Source organism: Branchiostoma floridae, chromosome 4, assembly GCF_000003815.2.
Source record: "Branchiostoma floridae strain S238N-H82 chromosome 4, Bfl_VNyyK, whole genome shotgun sequence".
Classification (NCBI taxonomy): Eukaryota; Metazoa; Chordata; class Leptocardii; order Amphioxiformes; family Branchiostomatidae; genus Branchiostoma; species Branchiostoma floridae.
Window position 1 is genome coordinate 26,994,310 of NC_049982.1, and position 18,505 is coordinate 27,012,814.

General features: G+C 40.3%; 2 protein-coding genes and 1 long non-coding RNA gene across 4 annotated transcripts in view; 2 read left to right on the forward strand and 1 right to left on the reverse strand.

Annotated features, from left to right (window-relative positions):
• The window catches only part of LOC118414413 (transformer-2 protein homolog beta-like), a 119,684-nt gene that overhangs the window by 65,250 nt on the left and 35,929 nt on the right, over positions 1–18,505 (forward strand). The gene's annotated exons all lie outside the window — the stretch shown is intronic.
• LOC118414412 lies at positions 566–4,436 on the reverse strand. The gene is made up of 4 exons (XM_035818444.1): positions 4,166–4,436; positions 3,653–3,802; positions 3,361–3,547; positions 566–2,892 (listed from the first exon to the last, which is right to left on the reverse strand). The coding sequence occupies exons 1-4, from the start codon at positions 4,178–4,180 to the stop codon at positions 1,706–1,708; spliced, it is 1,539 nt and encodes a 512-aa protein (XP_035674337.1). The 5' UTR covers positions 4,181–4,436; the 3' UTR covers positions 566–1,705.
• LOC118414419 lies at positions 9,881–12,507 on the forward strand. The gene is made up of 3 exons (XR_004830964.1): positions 9,881–10,156; positions 10,778–10,908; positions 11,848–12,507. It is a non-coding gene; the product is annotated as an uncharacterized LOC118414419 (long non-coding RNA).

Sequence of the window (18,505 nt, forward strand, 5' to 3'; positions counted from 1 at the left end):
GCGATTGACTTCGTAACGACATCCTTATTGACAGGATACTGTGTGCATGGTTACTTAATAGGCTTGTGGGTTGGAATTTTCTGTGCCTGTTACATGCAGCTTTCTCATTTATGTCCTTTCTATCTTTCTTGGTGCTTTAATGTCTGTTGTTCCCCGAAGGTCACTTCATGGTGTGATCCGAATGCTACTCTAACTGTAAGAGCATCTCCTCCCAATGTCATGATTAAACCAACTCAGCTCACTAAGAGTGGGGACTAACTGACCCAATAGCAAAAGCAGGGGTTGTGGAGGTTGACTGGTTGATCTAACTACAGCTGTGACACAATTGATGTACTGTAATAATTTTTGTAATTGCCGTAGCGTTGAACCCATTACATATAAATTTTACTACACTTCTATTTTTATTAGTATTAGCGCAGTTAAGGGGAGGAGGTCTTTGTACAAGCCATGCAGGCTGTTCCCCTCTTCTGTCACTTTTCGTCACTTTTCCTTACTTTATTATTGTTTTATGTGCGAAATGAATAAATGAATATTAAGCAAACATTCACAACCATTGACCTGTGGCTTTGGTAAATGATTTGTTTAATCTGATATTTGTACATGGATGGTGTTCGTCTGTATCTGCATTAGCCAACTGGTTACAACAGAAAATTCCAGCCCTGGCAAATAATTCGCAATTATTCTTCTTGTACAATAGACAAGTACAGTGAACGGCATCATTATGTCACACCAGCCTTACAGAAAGCAGCTTTGGCAAATGCACAAGTTAACCCACACAAAATAAAGCGTCATCTGTATATACTAAATAGTTCGGAAATCTTATAGTCCCAAGCCTTTTAATCATCATAAAGATATATATATTAAATGTATGAACCCAAGAACTCACCAAACTACTGTGCAGAGTCCAAATATACAGCAGACTGGGATTCAAATGGAATGCAGTGTTGCCATTGCCAATGTCAATTTGAAAAGTCTATATAAAGTACAATAATCCTCAGGGCTCTATAACATATAGTCTTCTTAACTTCGCAATATTGGGATGTTTAACCAGCAGAAAGTTGATGAGGGTACTTCCCGGATATCAATTGCTGTGCACTAAACAACGTCTTGATGACGTATGGGATAGTTAGACAACTGTTTAGACCAATTTTATTTGTTGTTTCTCGGATTTTCCGACCCTACTTTTTTCCGATTTGAAAAAAACAAACTTTTCAAATCGATGGCCACACAACGAGTTGACAAATTTTCACTGCCTCTCCTTACTCAAATAAACTATGGGCCTCAAATTCCGGTAGCTGTACGTGCCTATTTTGGACTGTGCATTTATCATTTTTCTTCAAACTTTGAACTGTCCTATCAGGAAATGTTAAAATGTTATTTCTGTTGTGTAACTTAAGTAAGCTCCTTGATCTCTCTTACCCCCGACTTTTTGCAAAAGTTTTTTTTTTCGACCGACCGACCCCATTTTTTTTTCTTTAAAAAATCCGAGAAACAACAAATACAATTAGTGTGGCCTTATTATGCTACTCACGACAGCTTTTACAATGTCCCTTGGTGGCATTAGGTTCATCGGGAGTCAGCATTCTGGAAGCCAAGACATAGAATTCAAACCCAGGGACATCTACAATCAGATAAGGCTAAAATGGGGCTAACATATTACAATTACTTGAATGATGGGTAGAAATTAAACCGATGTGGTAAGAAGCTAGCCTTTCAGACCAAAGGTTTCGAGAAACTTGGTGTGTGAAGCAGCCCAGTACTCCGAGTCCAAAAGTTTCTCCTTCAACCTTTGTGCGGCTTGAAACTCTCTGGGTTCATCCTTTAGGATCTGAATGATGCGCTTGGCCAGGGTTTTGGCGGCCTCATCGTCGTCATCTTCGATCTCTACGATTGCGCGGTCGAACTCGGGGTCTTGTGTCTTCAGGAACATCGCAAGACCTGACTTGTGGGAGACCAGGACGGGCACCCCTGCAGCGATGGCCTCCAGACCAACCAGTCCGAACGGCTCTGCACGTGACGGCATCAGAACGACACTTGCCTTTTCCATGTCCTTACGCAGCTCCTCCTGTGTGCCATACTTCAGGGGGGTGAAATGGATTTTACGCGCGTTGGACTGGATGATGTCCCTGCTCTCCTGGAAATCTTCTTTTGTGATGCCGCGGGTTCGCCATTTGGTGTTGGGTAGTGCTACGATCACCTGGCCCACGGACTTTGCGGCTAGATCGTACCCCTTCAGCCTCTCCACACCCTTGACCCTGCCGATGGACAGAACCACTTTTGTGCCGGCATCAACGTATTTGACCCTTGCTTTGCTGAAGATGTCGGATGGCTTAGGCAGGAACTCGTGGTGGGGCTCGAAACCTCCCGTCTCAACCTTGTAGTAGTCATGCAGGTATGGGCCTACCGAGATGATCACGTCAGCATGCTCTAGGTCTTCAAGAATGTTTCTCTGCTCGTCTCCGATGCTCAACACCCTCTCATCACTCTTGTACTGGTTGGTGTCTTCTGGCATCACGTGAGTGACTTGGACGAGTTTGGCGTCAGGAAACCGTTGCTCCTTGATCTGCCTTGCTGCATGGCTTGTGATGGGCACGTGGCCAACAATGAAGTCTACTGGAGGAAGGTCCGGATAACGACCCTTGTGGTCAAAGGTCAGCCAATCAAGGCAGGGCTCTCTCTTGTCACGTTTGGATGTTGTTGGAAAGATGAGCTGAACCCCATCAGTAGCTGCATTCTGCTTATCGTCTTCTGTGGCATTCAGGACTGTAGAGTAGACCTCTGCCCCTTTGGAAGCCAGTAGGGACGCCATCTGGCCGTGGACGGTGGATACGTCCCCCATTGCAGTTCCATACTCATCGTTGAGCAGCAACACCACAGGTCTGGCTCCAGGTCCTGGAGACAGTTAAATCACGAATGATGTAGATATTAAGATTATATTTCAGATGTTCTGTATCTGTATGGACGCTGAGAAACTTTTACCATCTTTTATACCTTCTTAGGTCTTAAATAGGGATCTGTGTAAACTTTGTGAGAACTTCGACTTGTCATCTCTCTCACTTCACATGCATCACATGTATGTATTGACAAAAGATACACTCTTTAACTAGGTTGGTTTGAATCTGTTTGTAAACTTTTGTTATTCCTAATATCTGTTGTTCTGCGAGCCGATTTGAGCTGTCATGAATAATCAAATGTTCAAACAATCGATCATTCATGACCATTCATTCTTTTTGACAGCATTTGCTGTGTTTCTGCTCAGGCAATGTAGACAGCAAGGTGCCTTGTTCAGTTCAGCTCATCCTCTTTTTGGAGGTGACACCTGTGTCTTGGATAGATAGAATTCATGTCCAGCAAGCTCACCTCGACTTCTTGGTGTCTTGTCTTGTAGTTCTTCCACCAGGGTCCTCAAAGTGCGGTTTTCCTCTAGTAGTTGTTGCTGGGTTAGCTGCTCCTCATGATGCCCGTCAAGAGAAGACTGTCCAGCTACTGATCGCTTGGCTGGCGGTCCAGCTGATGTACCTGCCGGTCGCTTATTAACTGGTTGAGCCTGTAAAAGCAAAATCCATAGTAACCTGAAACGTACCAGCTATAGGTGAAAAATACCGACTTTTATATCAAACTCAATCTTTTTAGAACAATTTGGTGCCAATACCTTAATCCTGCCAACCTCCTCTGCCAACGTCTCCATGCCAGACTCACTCAGCTCCTGATGAAGCTTGTCCAGGGACGCTTCCTCGTCCGTCTCCATCCACCTTAATAAAACTTTGTAGGCCTGGGAACTCGGGTTTTGGTTCTTTGAATCCTGAAAGTAGAAGGTTTGATATTGAATACAGTTACACTATAATTGTTGCGTTTCATAGGTAGTAGAACACGTGTCAGTTACATAATGTTTTATACAACATTGGATATAAGCAGCAACAGTTTTACAAACGTACATAATTTTTAGTCTCTACCAGACTCAGGGTCGCTGGAAAAAGGTAGAAATGGAACAAATAGAGGAGTAAGCAGGCCAGAGGAGTATAGCCCACAAGGGAACAGCGCGCTGATTTTCCATCGACCCAAAGTCTGGTAGAGACTACATAGTTGTTCGGATAGCAAGAATAAACCACGTTTCAGATGTATACGAATTTTCTTCCAAATGTTTAAGTGACCAAAAGCTATTTACTTGGATGATAGTCATCTCATCTGCTTTAAGTCCAAGTGCTCCGACCAGATCTTCCACGTGGCGTACTTCAGTCACGTTCCGCGAGATACGGTAGAGGAGTTTCCTTAGTTCTTTGTCTGCATTATCTGAAACATCGACATGAATGTGATTAACTGAGATCGGACATATATGTCAATTATAGTCTGCATCAAAGAGAGTAAGAAGCTCTCTTTTCCAGAGATCTTTTGCTTGAAAGCAAATTTGCATGATCCACAGCGACATGCACACATGTATTTAAGGCCACAGCAAGTAAATTCTATGGATGACATCCGCGCGCTCATTAATTTTTGCCTGATTTCAGAAAAAAAACATGATTTTTTGTCTTCTTCGGAGATGGTCAACATGACAAGAAAGTACCAAAATGGGAAAGTATGTTGTGTTGGAGCCTAATGATTGTACTTGCAGAAGTGACATTAGCGAGGTAGCCATGATTGTAGTTATAGAAGTGAAACCAGCTGGATAGTTAGAAAATTGGCACCACTATGGAAGTCATAATTGAAGTTGCCAACTTGGTAAGTGATACCAGTCTACCACACTAGTGTCACTTTTACTACACTAGTTCACTTCTTTAATACAGGAATTAATGATTTGTTGTCAGTACTACCATATTTTGTCACTTCAACTCTTCTTACAAAATTTATGGTGTCTATTTTGAAAATTTAGCCATCTTGTTTTTTTTTACCCATCTTGTTTTTTTTTTCGCCCTATCTCACTATTTTTGCAGTCTGTAGAGGATGTCATCCATAAGATTTACTTGCTGTGGCCTAAGTCACAGTTTCGCACCTAATCGTATCTATATTGAGCCATCATAACTACTGGCTCTACATCAACAGAATTTTTGGTGTGTAATTAATACATTTACATTTCGTCTTTTTAATTGACTGATAACAGGCGTCTTTTTAATTATGGAAAAACACTCTAATTCTGGACTCGAGTCCATAACTCCGAAATGCTTTACCCGATCAACTTCATATTTTTATTGAGTACATATCGAAGGGTAATGAATATGCGGAAAGCGTCAATGGGTCTCTAGGGATTAGTCCAATTATACTATAATTATACATAATTATATATAATTTTGGGGCATTATACATAATTATATATAACCCATTTCACCATTATACATAATTATATATAACCCATTACACCATTATACATAATTATATATAACCCATTTCACCATTATATATAACCCATTTCACCATTATACATAATTATATATAACCCATTTCACCATTATACATAATTATATATAACCCATTTCACCATTACACATAATTATATATAATCCCGATGACCATTATACATAATTATAAATAACACTTGTAATCATTATGCATTGTTATATGCACAATTTATGACAATTATACATAATCATACATAGTCCTATAACCATTATACATAATTATATATAATTATAGATAATCTTTAATGGTTGAAGTGCAAAAAAACTTTTTAAAGTTAATATTTACACCAAATATTGCTTTCTGATAAAGTTGAGGGAAATCTTATGTCTGTTGCACGGAGTGAATTTAATTCACTGTAAATACTCAAGGTTGAGAAGTGTATAACGGTTCCTCAGTGTTGTGTGTTTTTTACTCGGACCTTCACAGTCCGACAATTACCGTTAAACGGCCAATCAAACATTATGTCTTCTCTGCAACATGCACTCAATGTTTCCAGCTTTTGATAGGCCGCAAGTCTACATTTATCAAGGATATGTCACAGGTGAACCTATGAGAGCCAAGCACTCACATCACTCACTATTGCGTCCATCCTAAATCTATAGGTGCCAGCTTACATAATTATATATAATTATCTATAATTATCTATGATTATATATAATTATATATAATTATAGATATTTATAGATAACCCTTAATGGTTTAAGTATAAAAAACTTTTTTTCTTAATATTTACACCAAATATTGCTTTCTGATTGAGTTGAGGGAAATTGTCTATTGCACTATTTTGAAGCTAAATGTCGGAAGCAAACACAAACATAGTTGCCAAGGAAAATATGTATGCGCCCATAAAGAATACAAGAACACAGTAATTATTCTTGGGGTGTTGGGAGAGAGGCAACAAGCAGGTTATATAAAGCATATTTGTGCTCAGTTCACTCTGCAAGGTTAAAGAATCTTTCACGTCAAGATGTATTAGTACGGCAAAATATGTACACTGTATAGACAAATCGAATCAAATATCACTGCAGATTGGACATCCTGGCCAAATCCTCCAGCGGTGCGGGTAGACGTAAAGTTTAACATTGTTTGGTCAAAGATTTAAATACAAGTAAAACTAGGAAGGTCCACATTTTTGATGAAAATGCAGGATGTTTCCGAAGGGGAGTAAAAAAAGAAAATCATCATAAAAGGGAAAAAAACTGTCAAATGTGCAATGCCCAGTGCTTGCAAGATGAAAGCGTTGTATATATTAACTATTTGTCTAAAAAGGAAAAATAAAAAAAAAACAGATTACACTGCATGAAATATCGGATTTACCAAACTTACCATTGGTGTGTAAATACCCGGTAAATGTAATGTACAATATTTACCCACATTTAGCACATATTTACCCGGTAAATTTGGATAAATACAGGTAAATTCTGGTAATGCACCCTGGTATAAGGCCTTATACAGGGGTACATGTATTGCATTGTCAGGATGGACCCTGATATAAGGCGTTATACAGGGGTACATCTATTACATTGTCAGGATGGACCCTGATATAAGGCCTTATACAGGGGTACATGTATTGCATTGTCAGGATGGACCCTGATATAAGGCCTTATACAGGGGTACATGTATTACATTGTTAGGATGGACCCTGATATAAGGCCTTATACAGGGGTACATGTATTGCATTGTCAGGGATGGACCCTGATATAAGGCCTTATACAGGGATACATCTATTACATTGTCAGGATGGACCCTGGTATAAGGCGTTATACAGGGGTACATGTATTGCATTGTCAGGATGGACCCTGATATAAGGCCTTATACAGGGGTACATGTATTACATTGTCAGGATGGACCCTGATATAAGGCCTTATACAGGGGTACATCTATTACATTGTCAGGATGGACCCTGATATAAGGCCTTATACAGGGGTACATGTATTACATTGTCAGGATGGACCCTGATATAAGGCGTTATACAGGGGTACATGTGTTACATTGTCAGGATGGACCCTGATATAAGGCCTTATACAGGGGTACAAAATGTACATGTATTACATTGTCAGGATGGACCCTGATATAAGGCCTTATACAGGGGTACATGTATTGCATTGTCAGGATGGACCATGATATAAGGCCTTATACAGGGGTACATGTATTGCATTGTCAGGATGGACCCTGATATAAGGCCTTATACAGGGGTACATGTATTGCATTGTCAGGATGGACCCTGATATAAGGCCTTATACAGGGGTACATCTATTACATTGTCAGGATGGACCCTGATATAAGGCCTTATACAGGGGTACATGTATTGCATTGTCAGGATGGACCCTGATATAAGGCCTTATACAGGGGTACATGTATTGCATTGTCAGGATGGACCCTGATATAAGGCGTTATACAGGGGTACATCTATTACATTGTCAGGATGGACCCTGATATAAGGCCTTATACAGGGGTACAAAATGTACATGTATTACATTGTCAGGATGGACCCTGATATAAGGCCTTATACAGGGGTACATGTATTACATTGTCAGGATGGACCCTGATATAAGGCCTTATACAGGGGTACATGTATTGCATTGTCAGGATGGACCCTGATATAAGGCCTTATACAGGGGTACATGTATTACATTGTCAGGATGGACCCTGATATAAGGCCTTATACAGGGGTACATCTATTACATTGTCAGGATGGACCCTGATATAAGGCCTTATACAGGGGTACATGTGTTACATTGTCAGGATGGACCCTGATATAAGGCCTTATACAGGGGTACATGTATTGCATTGTCAGGATGGACCCTGATATAAGGCCTTATACAGGGGTACATGTATTGCATTGTCAGGATGGACCCTGATATAAGGCCTTATACAGGGGTACATGTATTGCGTTGTCAGGATGGACCCTGATATAAGGCCTTATACAGGGGTACATCTATTACATTGTCAGGATGGACCCTGATATAAGGCCTTATACAGGGGTACATGTATTGCATTGTCAGGATGGACCCTGATATAAGGCCTTATACAGGGGTACATGTATTGCATTGTCAGGATGGACCCTGATATAAGGCGTTATACAGGGGTACATGTATTGCATTGTCAGGATGGACCCTGATATAAGGCCTTATACAGGGGTACAAAATGTACATGTATTACATTGTCAGGATGGACCCTGATATAAGGCCTTATACAGGGGTACATGTATTACATCGTCAGGATGGACCCTGATATAAGGCCTTATACAGGGGTACATGTATTACATTGTCAGGATGGACCCTGGTATAAGGCTCAGGGTGGGGGTACACGAAGGGTACAGAACACCCCACCGCCCTGAGATAACAATTATATCAGGGCGGGGGTACCCAAAGGGTACAGAACACCCCACAGCCCCGAGATAAGAGTTATCTCAGGCCGGGGGTACCCACAGTGTACAGAACACCCCACCCCCCTGAGATAACGGTTATCTCAGAGCGGGGGCACCCAAAGGGTATAGAACACCACACCGCCCTGAGATAAGAGTTATCCCAGGGCGAGGGTACCCACAGTGTACAGAACACCACACCGCCCTGAGATAAGAGTTATCCCAGGGCGAGGGTACCCACAGTGTACAGAACACCCCACCCCCCTGAGATAACGGTTATCTCAGAGCGGGGGTACCCGAAGGGTACAGAACACCCCACCGCCCTGAGATAATGGTTATATCAGGGCGGGGGTACCCGCAGTGTACAGAACATCCCCTGAGATAATAGTATTTGGGACAGAGGTCAGAGCATGAAAGTCGAACACAGTTATCATTACCAGTCAACTAGCTTTTTAGGCCCTGAGTGAAATTGTAGGCGTAATAAAGTTATTGTTGTTCTAGTTTTATTTATGAACGAGTATAATGGACCGATCCTGTCGAACGCCATATAGAACAAATAGAACCCCCTGTTCTATTTCGAACACCTCCGTCAAAAACTGCCCCAGTGGGACAGAATGGCTATTTTTGACGGAGGTGTTCGAAATAGAACCATGATCGAAAAGGGGGTGGGGTTTTGGGAAACTATGATTGTTTACCATACCTAGAATTACATAGTGGGCCCGTTTTATATTTATAAAGAAAAATGCTTCAGTTAAAACTCAAGACAGTTCACAATCACAGATCTATTATTATCTATTATTGTATTATACTACACAGTTTGTGATGAATAACACTTCTGTATAATGAATAACAGCTTTTGGCAACACTCTAAATCTACAGTGAAAAAATTAAAGAGATAAAAGGTCAATCTTTGCTGTAAAGAAAACTTGAATCTAACCAAGAAAGGAAAGTCTTATAAGCTTTTACATTGTTTCACCAAGGAGCTTTTTGGTTTCACAAATGTCCCAGGTACTACTCTTGCTGTATTGGATGCTAAAAGGTCAACTTCCGACCTTGGGGTCAACATCCTAAAGGCCACAGAAATACTACGATCTGATTGGACCGTCGGATACGCATGCGCACTATGCGGGCGGGACGATTAGAAAAAAGTCGTTACAGAAATGAGATCGGACATGACTACGAGGTTTTACGTATCGCTTTCTACGCTAAAAATGGCACAATGAGTCTGCTATGGTCGGTCAGAAATTTGGGAGAGGCTTGTAAGTGTTGGGGGGATATGGTGTAAGCTTAAACGGACGGAAAATGATCGTGACTAATGTTTTTGGATGTACGTTTGGCGGCCGCCCCCCTCCCACCCTGGGCGGCGCACCCCTAACAGGATTACCAACGTGTACTTCGGTGAGTAGAAAATATTATTAGACTGTGCTGTTTTAGTTTAAAGCAAAATGTAGATTCGTTTTTCCCACTTGTCTAATTTTTTTGACATGTGATCATCAGAAACGCAAATTTGTCTCCAGCTAGCCTGCCCCCCTCCCCCATTAGGAAAATGCCTAATTTTTTGGACAACAGGCATTTCGTATTAGGTTTTATGAAAATATGCTGCAAAACAGCACTTGAGGGGTGAATAATTGTGCTTTGATATACGACCACGTTAAAACAGCCTCATTACTCATAATTTGGGTACCTACTGACTGGCACCTGGTGGTTATTATTATAATTTATATACATATTTATATATTTAATTTTCGTTCATTTATTCGTTCAAATGGCTGGCATCACAGACAGCCAAGGCTGTCAAACTCGTCATGACTATTATTTTTATCAAGGGCTAACCTTTAATAATTTGAACACTGTTCAGTAACTGACAGCTATTTGGTCACTAATTTAATATTTGTTTAATACATTTTATATTATATTTCAGGTATGGATTTAAGTCACGGTGTTTATGTATTAAATTCTGGGTTGACCGGATCTGATTTTGTCATTTGTGTCATCGTTTCCCTTTTTATATGCCTCCAGTACAGCTGCAGTAGATACCTCCTTCAGACATGCAGCACAAGTTGTGAGGGTGGATAGCCAGTCCTGAGTAAAGCAAGCATCAGCCAGAAGTTTAGCTGCTGACTACTTCAATGCTGCTACACACTCCATAGGTAAGACTCAAGACTACAGTCCTGCATGCTCAATATCATCATTGGCACACTTTAGTGTTTACCGAGGCAGGCCGTTATCATGATTCTGCGTAGTCTGGTTTTAGTTAGCTGTTGTGATGCGACAAGGCACAACTAAGGTTACCCCAGTTATGTCAAAATCGTGTGACATGTTCCTTGATTGCTGTACATATATATTTTTATTTGTGTCATACCTGATAACATTCGATACAGGTGTTCTGGACCGGATGGTACTTTTCTGTATCACACAGGCTTTTTATTTGTATTACACAGGCTTCCATCACTTGAATAGAGCGGAGTTCTTTTCTTGGAAGTTTTCTCGAATTGATGTTAAACTTAAAGAATAGAGTTGTCGGCACCGACCGTGCAGGGCTGGGACCGAGGGTGATGCAGAATACACCATGTTTTATTTTGTTTATGACATACCTACCTGAAGAAACACAAGTTTCGATGCGAAACGTGCCAGAGGTTATAAAAACTTTGGTGTCCTCAAACAAAAACAGTTACAGCAGCAATTCTAACGTCCGAATCAGATATTCGAATTTTAGACTGTGCCGCTCTAGGTGTGGGAAGAGTGCATAAGTGTTTGACTGTGTGATAAAAGTTCGAAGCCCGTGTGATGCAGCTTTTTATCACCCGGTCCAGAACACCCCTATCAACCATTATCGCTGCCCAGGTATGACATAAAAGTAAAATACAACACAATGAATTCGGTATCACCCTCAGTCCCAGCCTTCCCACGGGTCGGATCACTCGACACACTGGCTGGCTGGTACCTAGGCAGATGCGGAATACACTGTGTTGTATTCTACTTTTATCAATCTTCAGTACACATGGGTATTCCCTTCAGACGCAAATTTAGGTAGGCTCGATTTCCACACATAGGTTGATATTCTGTGATACTTTTGTTTTATCATGTAGGAACTGGCTCATCACACAAAGGACTCCAAACTCCTGCCAAGGAGTTCAGGATTCAGACACAGAGGAAGGCAGCCTGTGCTGGTGTGGACACTACACGGAGTGCTTTGCAGCAGAGGACTAGAATATAGATGAGAATTTGGAGAGGATGTTATAAGTTTACTTACCTGTATTTAAACATTTGTATCGACAACAACTTTGTTCTTATATCTGATCGCTGTTGGCCTAAGGGCTGCTAACTGACTAAGACCTTCATAGCTTCTGAAAACTTCCAGTATGAAGTAAGTTGTGTTTCAGTGTTGTGCGATTGTATGAACCATGTGATTATGATTTGTGATACATTTTACATAGTTGTCAGTATTATATTGTACCTACACAGGTCCCATTTGATAATTCCATTTGTACCTGCATATACTGGTGGTATTTTGAACCCTCACTTGCATCTGCCCCTCACCCTTCTCTAAAGAAAAAGGATTTCTTAGCCAGATCACTATAGGCTTGTTTTTAATCTGTTATTAATATAGAAATGATAGGTTATGAATTCCCCAATCTGTGAAGTGAAGATAATGATGAATTATTGCTTGGATAAACATGCAGCATTACATGATGCTGATAGGATCATGTTGGCAAAGTGTAAAACAATACAGGCCTCACTGAATGTCATATGTCATTTATGCATTGCAGTTTTTATTGTCATGTTACTGTTTCTTTCATTCGTCTTGAGTATCTGATTATATAGTGGAACATTTTGATTCATACATTTGTTAACAGTGACAGCATAGTTTAGATATTGCACAGAGTATGTGATACAACTGTTTTTATAAAAAAGTACATATATTGCAAATTCTTGCCTGAGGGCTTATTGTATTCTCCAGGCAGACATGTCAGCTGGATGAAAAAGATAGGAACAAATAAGGTACCATGGGATTTCAGTCTTTTGCAACCTATTCAATTATCTGCCTGCCAGTCAGTTCACTCCTTGGCCAACTAACTCCTACTCAAAATTACCATTTGACCAGGCCAGAGTCTGGTAGAAACAAATAGTGTATGGCAAAAGTATTCTTGTATATAATTTCTAAAGCCTGTTTGTCAGTGCAAAATCACAGAGACTGATGATAGGTTTAGATAGTGTGTGATGATAAACTGATGCTACTTTGTTGAATGTCATTCATGATATATAGCTTGTAAACAGGACAGTTGATTAATGTCCAATCATACTATGAACATTACTTTAAACTTGAATTATAAGAAAAGGTAACAATTGTATATGGTAAAGCTAGAGCATTTATCTGTTTACCCTTTTGAAAACCTGTCAATGTTGATATGCTTATCCAATAAATATTACTGAGTTCTGCCACAAACCATGTTCTGATTCAAAATCATGGGTAAATTTGGGTAATTCTTGGAAGTGATCGGTAAACTTCCAGCTAAATGTGGGTAAAGGGGGTAAATATGGCATTGAATATTCTGGTAAATGTTTGTATAAATCCGAGGTAAATATGGGTAAATACAGCGATATGAGATATACTCCGCCTGGTAAATGTCGGTAAATGCGCAAAATATATGAGAAATACCTCGTACGGTAAATCTCGGTAAATACATATTTACACGAACCTGGTAAATGTGGGTAAATCAGGCAAACATTACCCGCTTTACCATGCGGGTAAATGCCTGGTATATTTGCACCTTTACCGGCGGGTAAATGTCGATAAATCCCGGGTAAATCTAAACTTTACCCGGCTATACATCACATTTACCAATGTGGTAAATTCGACTTTTCATGCAGTGATTAAAAAAAAAACGGACCGGCTCGGGACGCATGACGTCATGGCTCGGCGCATTGGATTTTTTTGTGCCATTATAGTCTCTTGAGGGGAACGTCACTTTAGAGGTGTACCAGCAGAAACAACATATCACGGGGGGAACTAGCGGGTCTGAACAATGGCATGCAGCGGGGTTTTCATCCTGTCCTACATGTATTTCCTTCTCTATGGAACCTCCTTGATTGAAACAGTTAGTTTTCTGGTTGTTTTCTTTGAGTGTAAATGCTGGCATAGTCATTTTATTACTTAGTGTGATTATATCACCTCTCCTTCCCTTTCCCCTTTTGCAGGTGCTATCCAGCAAACAGAAGCAAAACAAGCAAGCACTAAATAAATTTGTAATTTATGTCACCATGGAAGGGAAAAGTTTTTGCAACTGGGTGACAAGTAGTTTATGATCTGAAAATATGCCTTCCAGAAGTGCCAGACTACCCAGTAGTTTTTACAAACTGGGCTTCAACAAATATGTTCCCTTCTGTGGTTAATGCATATTTAATTTTTCAGTAGAAGTACAGAAGCTGGGGCAGTGTCAATTTTTCCATTTTTAGTTTTAGTTTTGACCGTACATTTACTTCAACCAAAGGTGGTCCTGGGTCAACTTACCCTTTCCTTTCCCTCCCATCTTTAAAGAAGCCATGATCTATCTTTTTTGTATCTAGATGCTAACTAGCAACCACAATGCATGCACTAATTGGTGATTAGTGTCATTAGAAGAGAAGAATAGTTGCAATTGGGTGAGAAGTAGTTTATGATCTTATGTAATCCCTTACAGAAAACCAGGGAGTTTTTAAACAAAACACCTTGATACCATAAGCATTCAATTTCTGAGCAGACCGACCTAGCCTAAACATTGCAGCAACCATAGGATACATATTTTTTTGATTAGCATGAAAGTTTATTGGAGTTGGTAAATTGCATACTACTTAACTACTACTGTCAGTGAATAAGTTGCTTAATGACCAACTCTGGTAAGTTAACTTTCTTGAGTTGGAGAACACGTTATTTGTTTCTCATGATAAACTTTAATCTTTACTATATTTAGTAATACATGTAGTTTTTACTCTAAGGACCTTTTTCTTTCCTTTTCTAATGGGCTACCCTAGGCCTGTCGCAAGTGCTAACAGGAGGGGTAGTCCCAAGAAAAAAATACTATATATAGAAGTGGTGTAAAAACTTTAAACAGAAAAGGTCGCAAAAAAACAACGAAAAAACCATGGCCGATTCAACAGCTTAAAAATGACTCCAAAAACTAAAAACTAAGTGTAAGTAGGTATATTTACTTGATACATGATAGCCTATTCTTGGCCTGTTTTGTGCATAATTGCCGCTTCTGGGCTAAACAGTCTTCACACATTGGTGTAAAATTTCACACATTGGTGTAAAACTAAAAACATTGTACATGCATCTGTTTTGTTTGCTCTGAGTCCATTGCCTTTTGTGTACTAATTTCCTGGTTTGCTGTTTTCTTCAAGCAGAGGTTTATATGGAGGGTTTATGAAATGTAACCAAGGACGTCCTTGATTTCACCAAGAAAGTCATCAACCTATAACCTTCTTGATATAGCAACCTCCAGCTTGTCCTGGCTTTGTAAATTATCAGGTTCTGTTTTTGTCTGCCAGCAAGTTAAATCGTACCATGGGTGGTGAGCATACCTGAATGTTTAAATTAAACTTCCTGAATATGTAATGTCTTTTTCAAAGTTCTTGAATGCACTTATTCAGAATCTATCAAGCAGATGAAATGTAATACCTTCATGCATTAAAATCTTGAAAGTACCTGCTGATCGATAGTATCCAAAAAACTTTTACAGGACTGGAAGTGCTAAAAAAGTTTTTAATGTTTTTGCCAGTACTTTACAAAATCCGTGTCACAGTTTGCCCTGTCATATATATGCAGGTAACGTCATTGACTTGCTTCCAAGAAAATTTGATCTGATGTAACAGTGGGGTTCAAGCGCTGCCAAACTGAACACGCCAACAGCTCTGAGCTTTTGGCATTGTGGTATGCACGTTGGATTTGTGATCACTGTGCCGGCCCATGTTTGATCCTGGTGTCGGCATGTTGTTTCTTCTGTTACTTACTCCTTTGATTTGAAATTTTGACCATCATAAGATAAAGACTTGAGTTGCAATGTGATGAAAAAGGCCATGAAGCTGTTATGTTTAATATGAATTAAGGAAACATTAGACAAAAGTTTGTTCCAGAGAATATTTCCAGGTTCCAAATCCTGTTAATAAAAATAGGGCCAATACAAGCTTAGAACATGGCCATCTTTCCTCAGCCAATCAGGAGCGAGTATTTCTTGTGACTATATCCACATAGTATGGTGTCCCTAGGGGTAGGGGTGTACTAAGTAACGAATAAATTGACTAAGTTGGAGACGCCCACCATTCAACTGAATGGTCTCCCTTGGGGTAGGGGTGGCCTAGCTCTAAATGTTATTCAGTAGATTTCTAGCGAGGTCAACGCCCATGAAGCCGGTTCTTTCAAATGCAGAGTAACCAATTAACACCAGACCGGTGGCACGCGGGGGCCAGGGAGGAGTGTTTCACACCTATTGTCCGTCGATTACTAGCTGTTAAATACCGTCAATACATTACAAAGGCCATCTTTGTGGGGGTTCCTTTAGTTTGCAGCATGTATTTTTGTGAGCTGGTCCCTTTAAATACTGGTAATATATAGAATAGAAGTACGGACTGAAGAATCAACTTACTACAGCCGTTGCACATGGGTCTTTAGAAACGTCTTTTTACCTTATTACAAGATCCAAGTTGTGAGTTGTAGAACTACGTGCTGTTTTTACTATATATTTTACAGAAATAACAACAATGTAAAATGTGACACATGTTACACTAGCCCAAAACTTTACACACATCATTGCAAAATGCATGCATGATAGCATGCCATATTATGACCGTGTACTATTTAGTACATCTACTGGCTCAACATAGGTAAGTATACAACTTCTTAGGAAATATGGATACAGTACATTTGATTATAACAATACAAGTGCTAATACTAACTTACCGGTGACCTCTTTATAGTCTCCAAGCAGACCCTACGGTGCCTTAGAAATAGTATATAAGCTGGCAAAGGAGTATAGCCGGCCAAAGGGAGATAGCCGGCTAAGGGAGTCAAACGGGCACCTGGTGCCGGTATACCAAGTCCCTGGCCAGCTTTGATACTATAATTTCTAACTTCTAAGGCACCGTAGGGTCTGCTTGGAGACTAACCTCTTTATAACGAGGCCATACAGCCGGCTCATCACAAAAGTACCTGTGACTTATGGCGGAAGAGAAGGGTCTACTGTACTTTTAATTCTACTAAATTCAATAATTCAATAAAATCACATTGATCATTTATATCTGTGTCCATTCTTAGGGCTAACCCAAGTCACTTCCTCGTCACAATTTTTACACGTTGTGGAGGCTTCTGTAGCTTCTTGACACAAACTTAGTTCGACGTTCCACAGTTGTCGCAACGGGCGCGTAGCGACCGCTCCATTAGCGCGAGCGCAGCACCATTGAAAGTGTAAAACTTCATCTCTACAGTCCCTCCGCTTTTTGATCATCCAACTTTCAAAGTTAACTATATTCAAGCTGATCGATCTAGACGTACGGAAGAACTCAAAACAGCAACTCAAATGCGCTTGGGTTGAGTGTAGGACATTTACATGAAACTAGATGGCTACAAGAGGTGCAATTAGCCCGTAACTAGGCTGCCATTGGCTAATTGTCGACGGCGGTCAGTGACCTGATAGCAGTCATCTGATTGGTCCTCGCTAGAAACCGTCGGAAATCTAGTGCATATCAAATAGTGTACACGGTAGGGGTGTACCAACCAACGAATAAATTGACTAAGTTGGAGACGCCCACCTTTCTCATGCAAATAAAAGCAATTAAAGAATTAACAAAAAGGGAAACAGCAAATCAACCTATGTTACTGAACATCTTTATTCATAACATAAACAAAGGAAATTCTTACGATCATGAAAGAAAGTCAGAAAACGAACAAGACAATAATAAAGAGTTTCTTGTAACAGGAAAATGTACAAACAGCGTTACATCAAACTTTCAAAGACATGAAAAATATAACCTCCTTGGTTACATCAAGCTAGGGAACAGGCTCCAAGATAGTAAAGAAAAACTAGTAGAGATGCTACATAAAAACATGCGAGTTAAATTGATCAAAACGATCAATACTTCCATAAACGAGAAACAAACTAAAAATGCAGGAAGATAATGCATGATGTGGTCTACCAGGAACGGGTCAAACTGGGAACAGGACAGCTCGTCAGAACGGTTGCTCCAGCAGGGCGAATTAAATGGGGGAGGAGGCAGCGACATCGGCCGGTCTGTCTGGCAAGAACTGGTTAGGATCAAAACTACAGAACAGTTTGGCAGAGATGCCACCATGCTGCAGCAAAACGTTTTACACCAGCTCGAGCTGGAACTCAGACATGTCGGGTTGTGTACGGAACTCGCCTGAACATACTGTGAAAACGGCTGAACATACTCGAGAAAATGGGCCTCCAAGACATGCCACGTCCTGCTCATTTGAGGTCAGGTTGGGAACTGGGAATGATCTGACATGCACCCACAGAACAATGGCATTGTGGTGCAAAAAAGTGTTGTAAAACCAGACATGAATTTCACACAAGCCTCATGAGGAAAGGTGTGAGGCGCCATCACCAGGGTCATGAATGGGAAATAGGAGAAGAATATAGCCTGTCTGTTCACTTGCTAGGAAAACAAACTGCATGTTTCTAATGACTAAAAAAGTGTATTTTGCTTCGGAAAGATGGCCATGTTCTAAGTCAGATAGATCCTGGTAGTGGC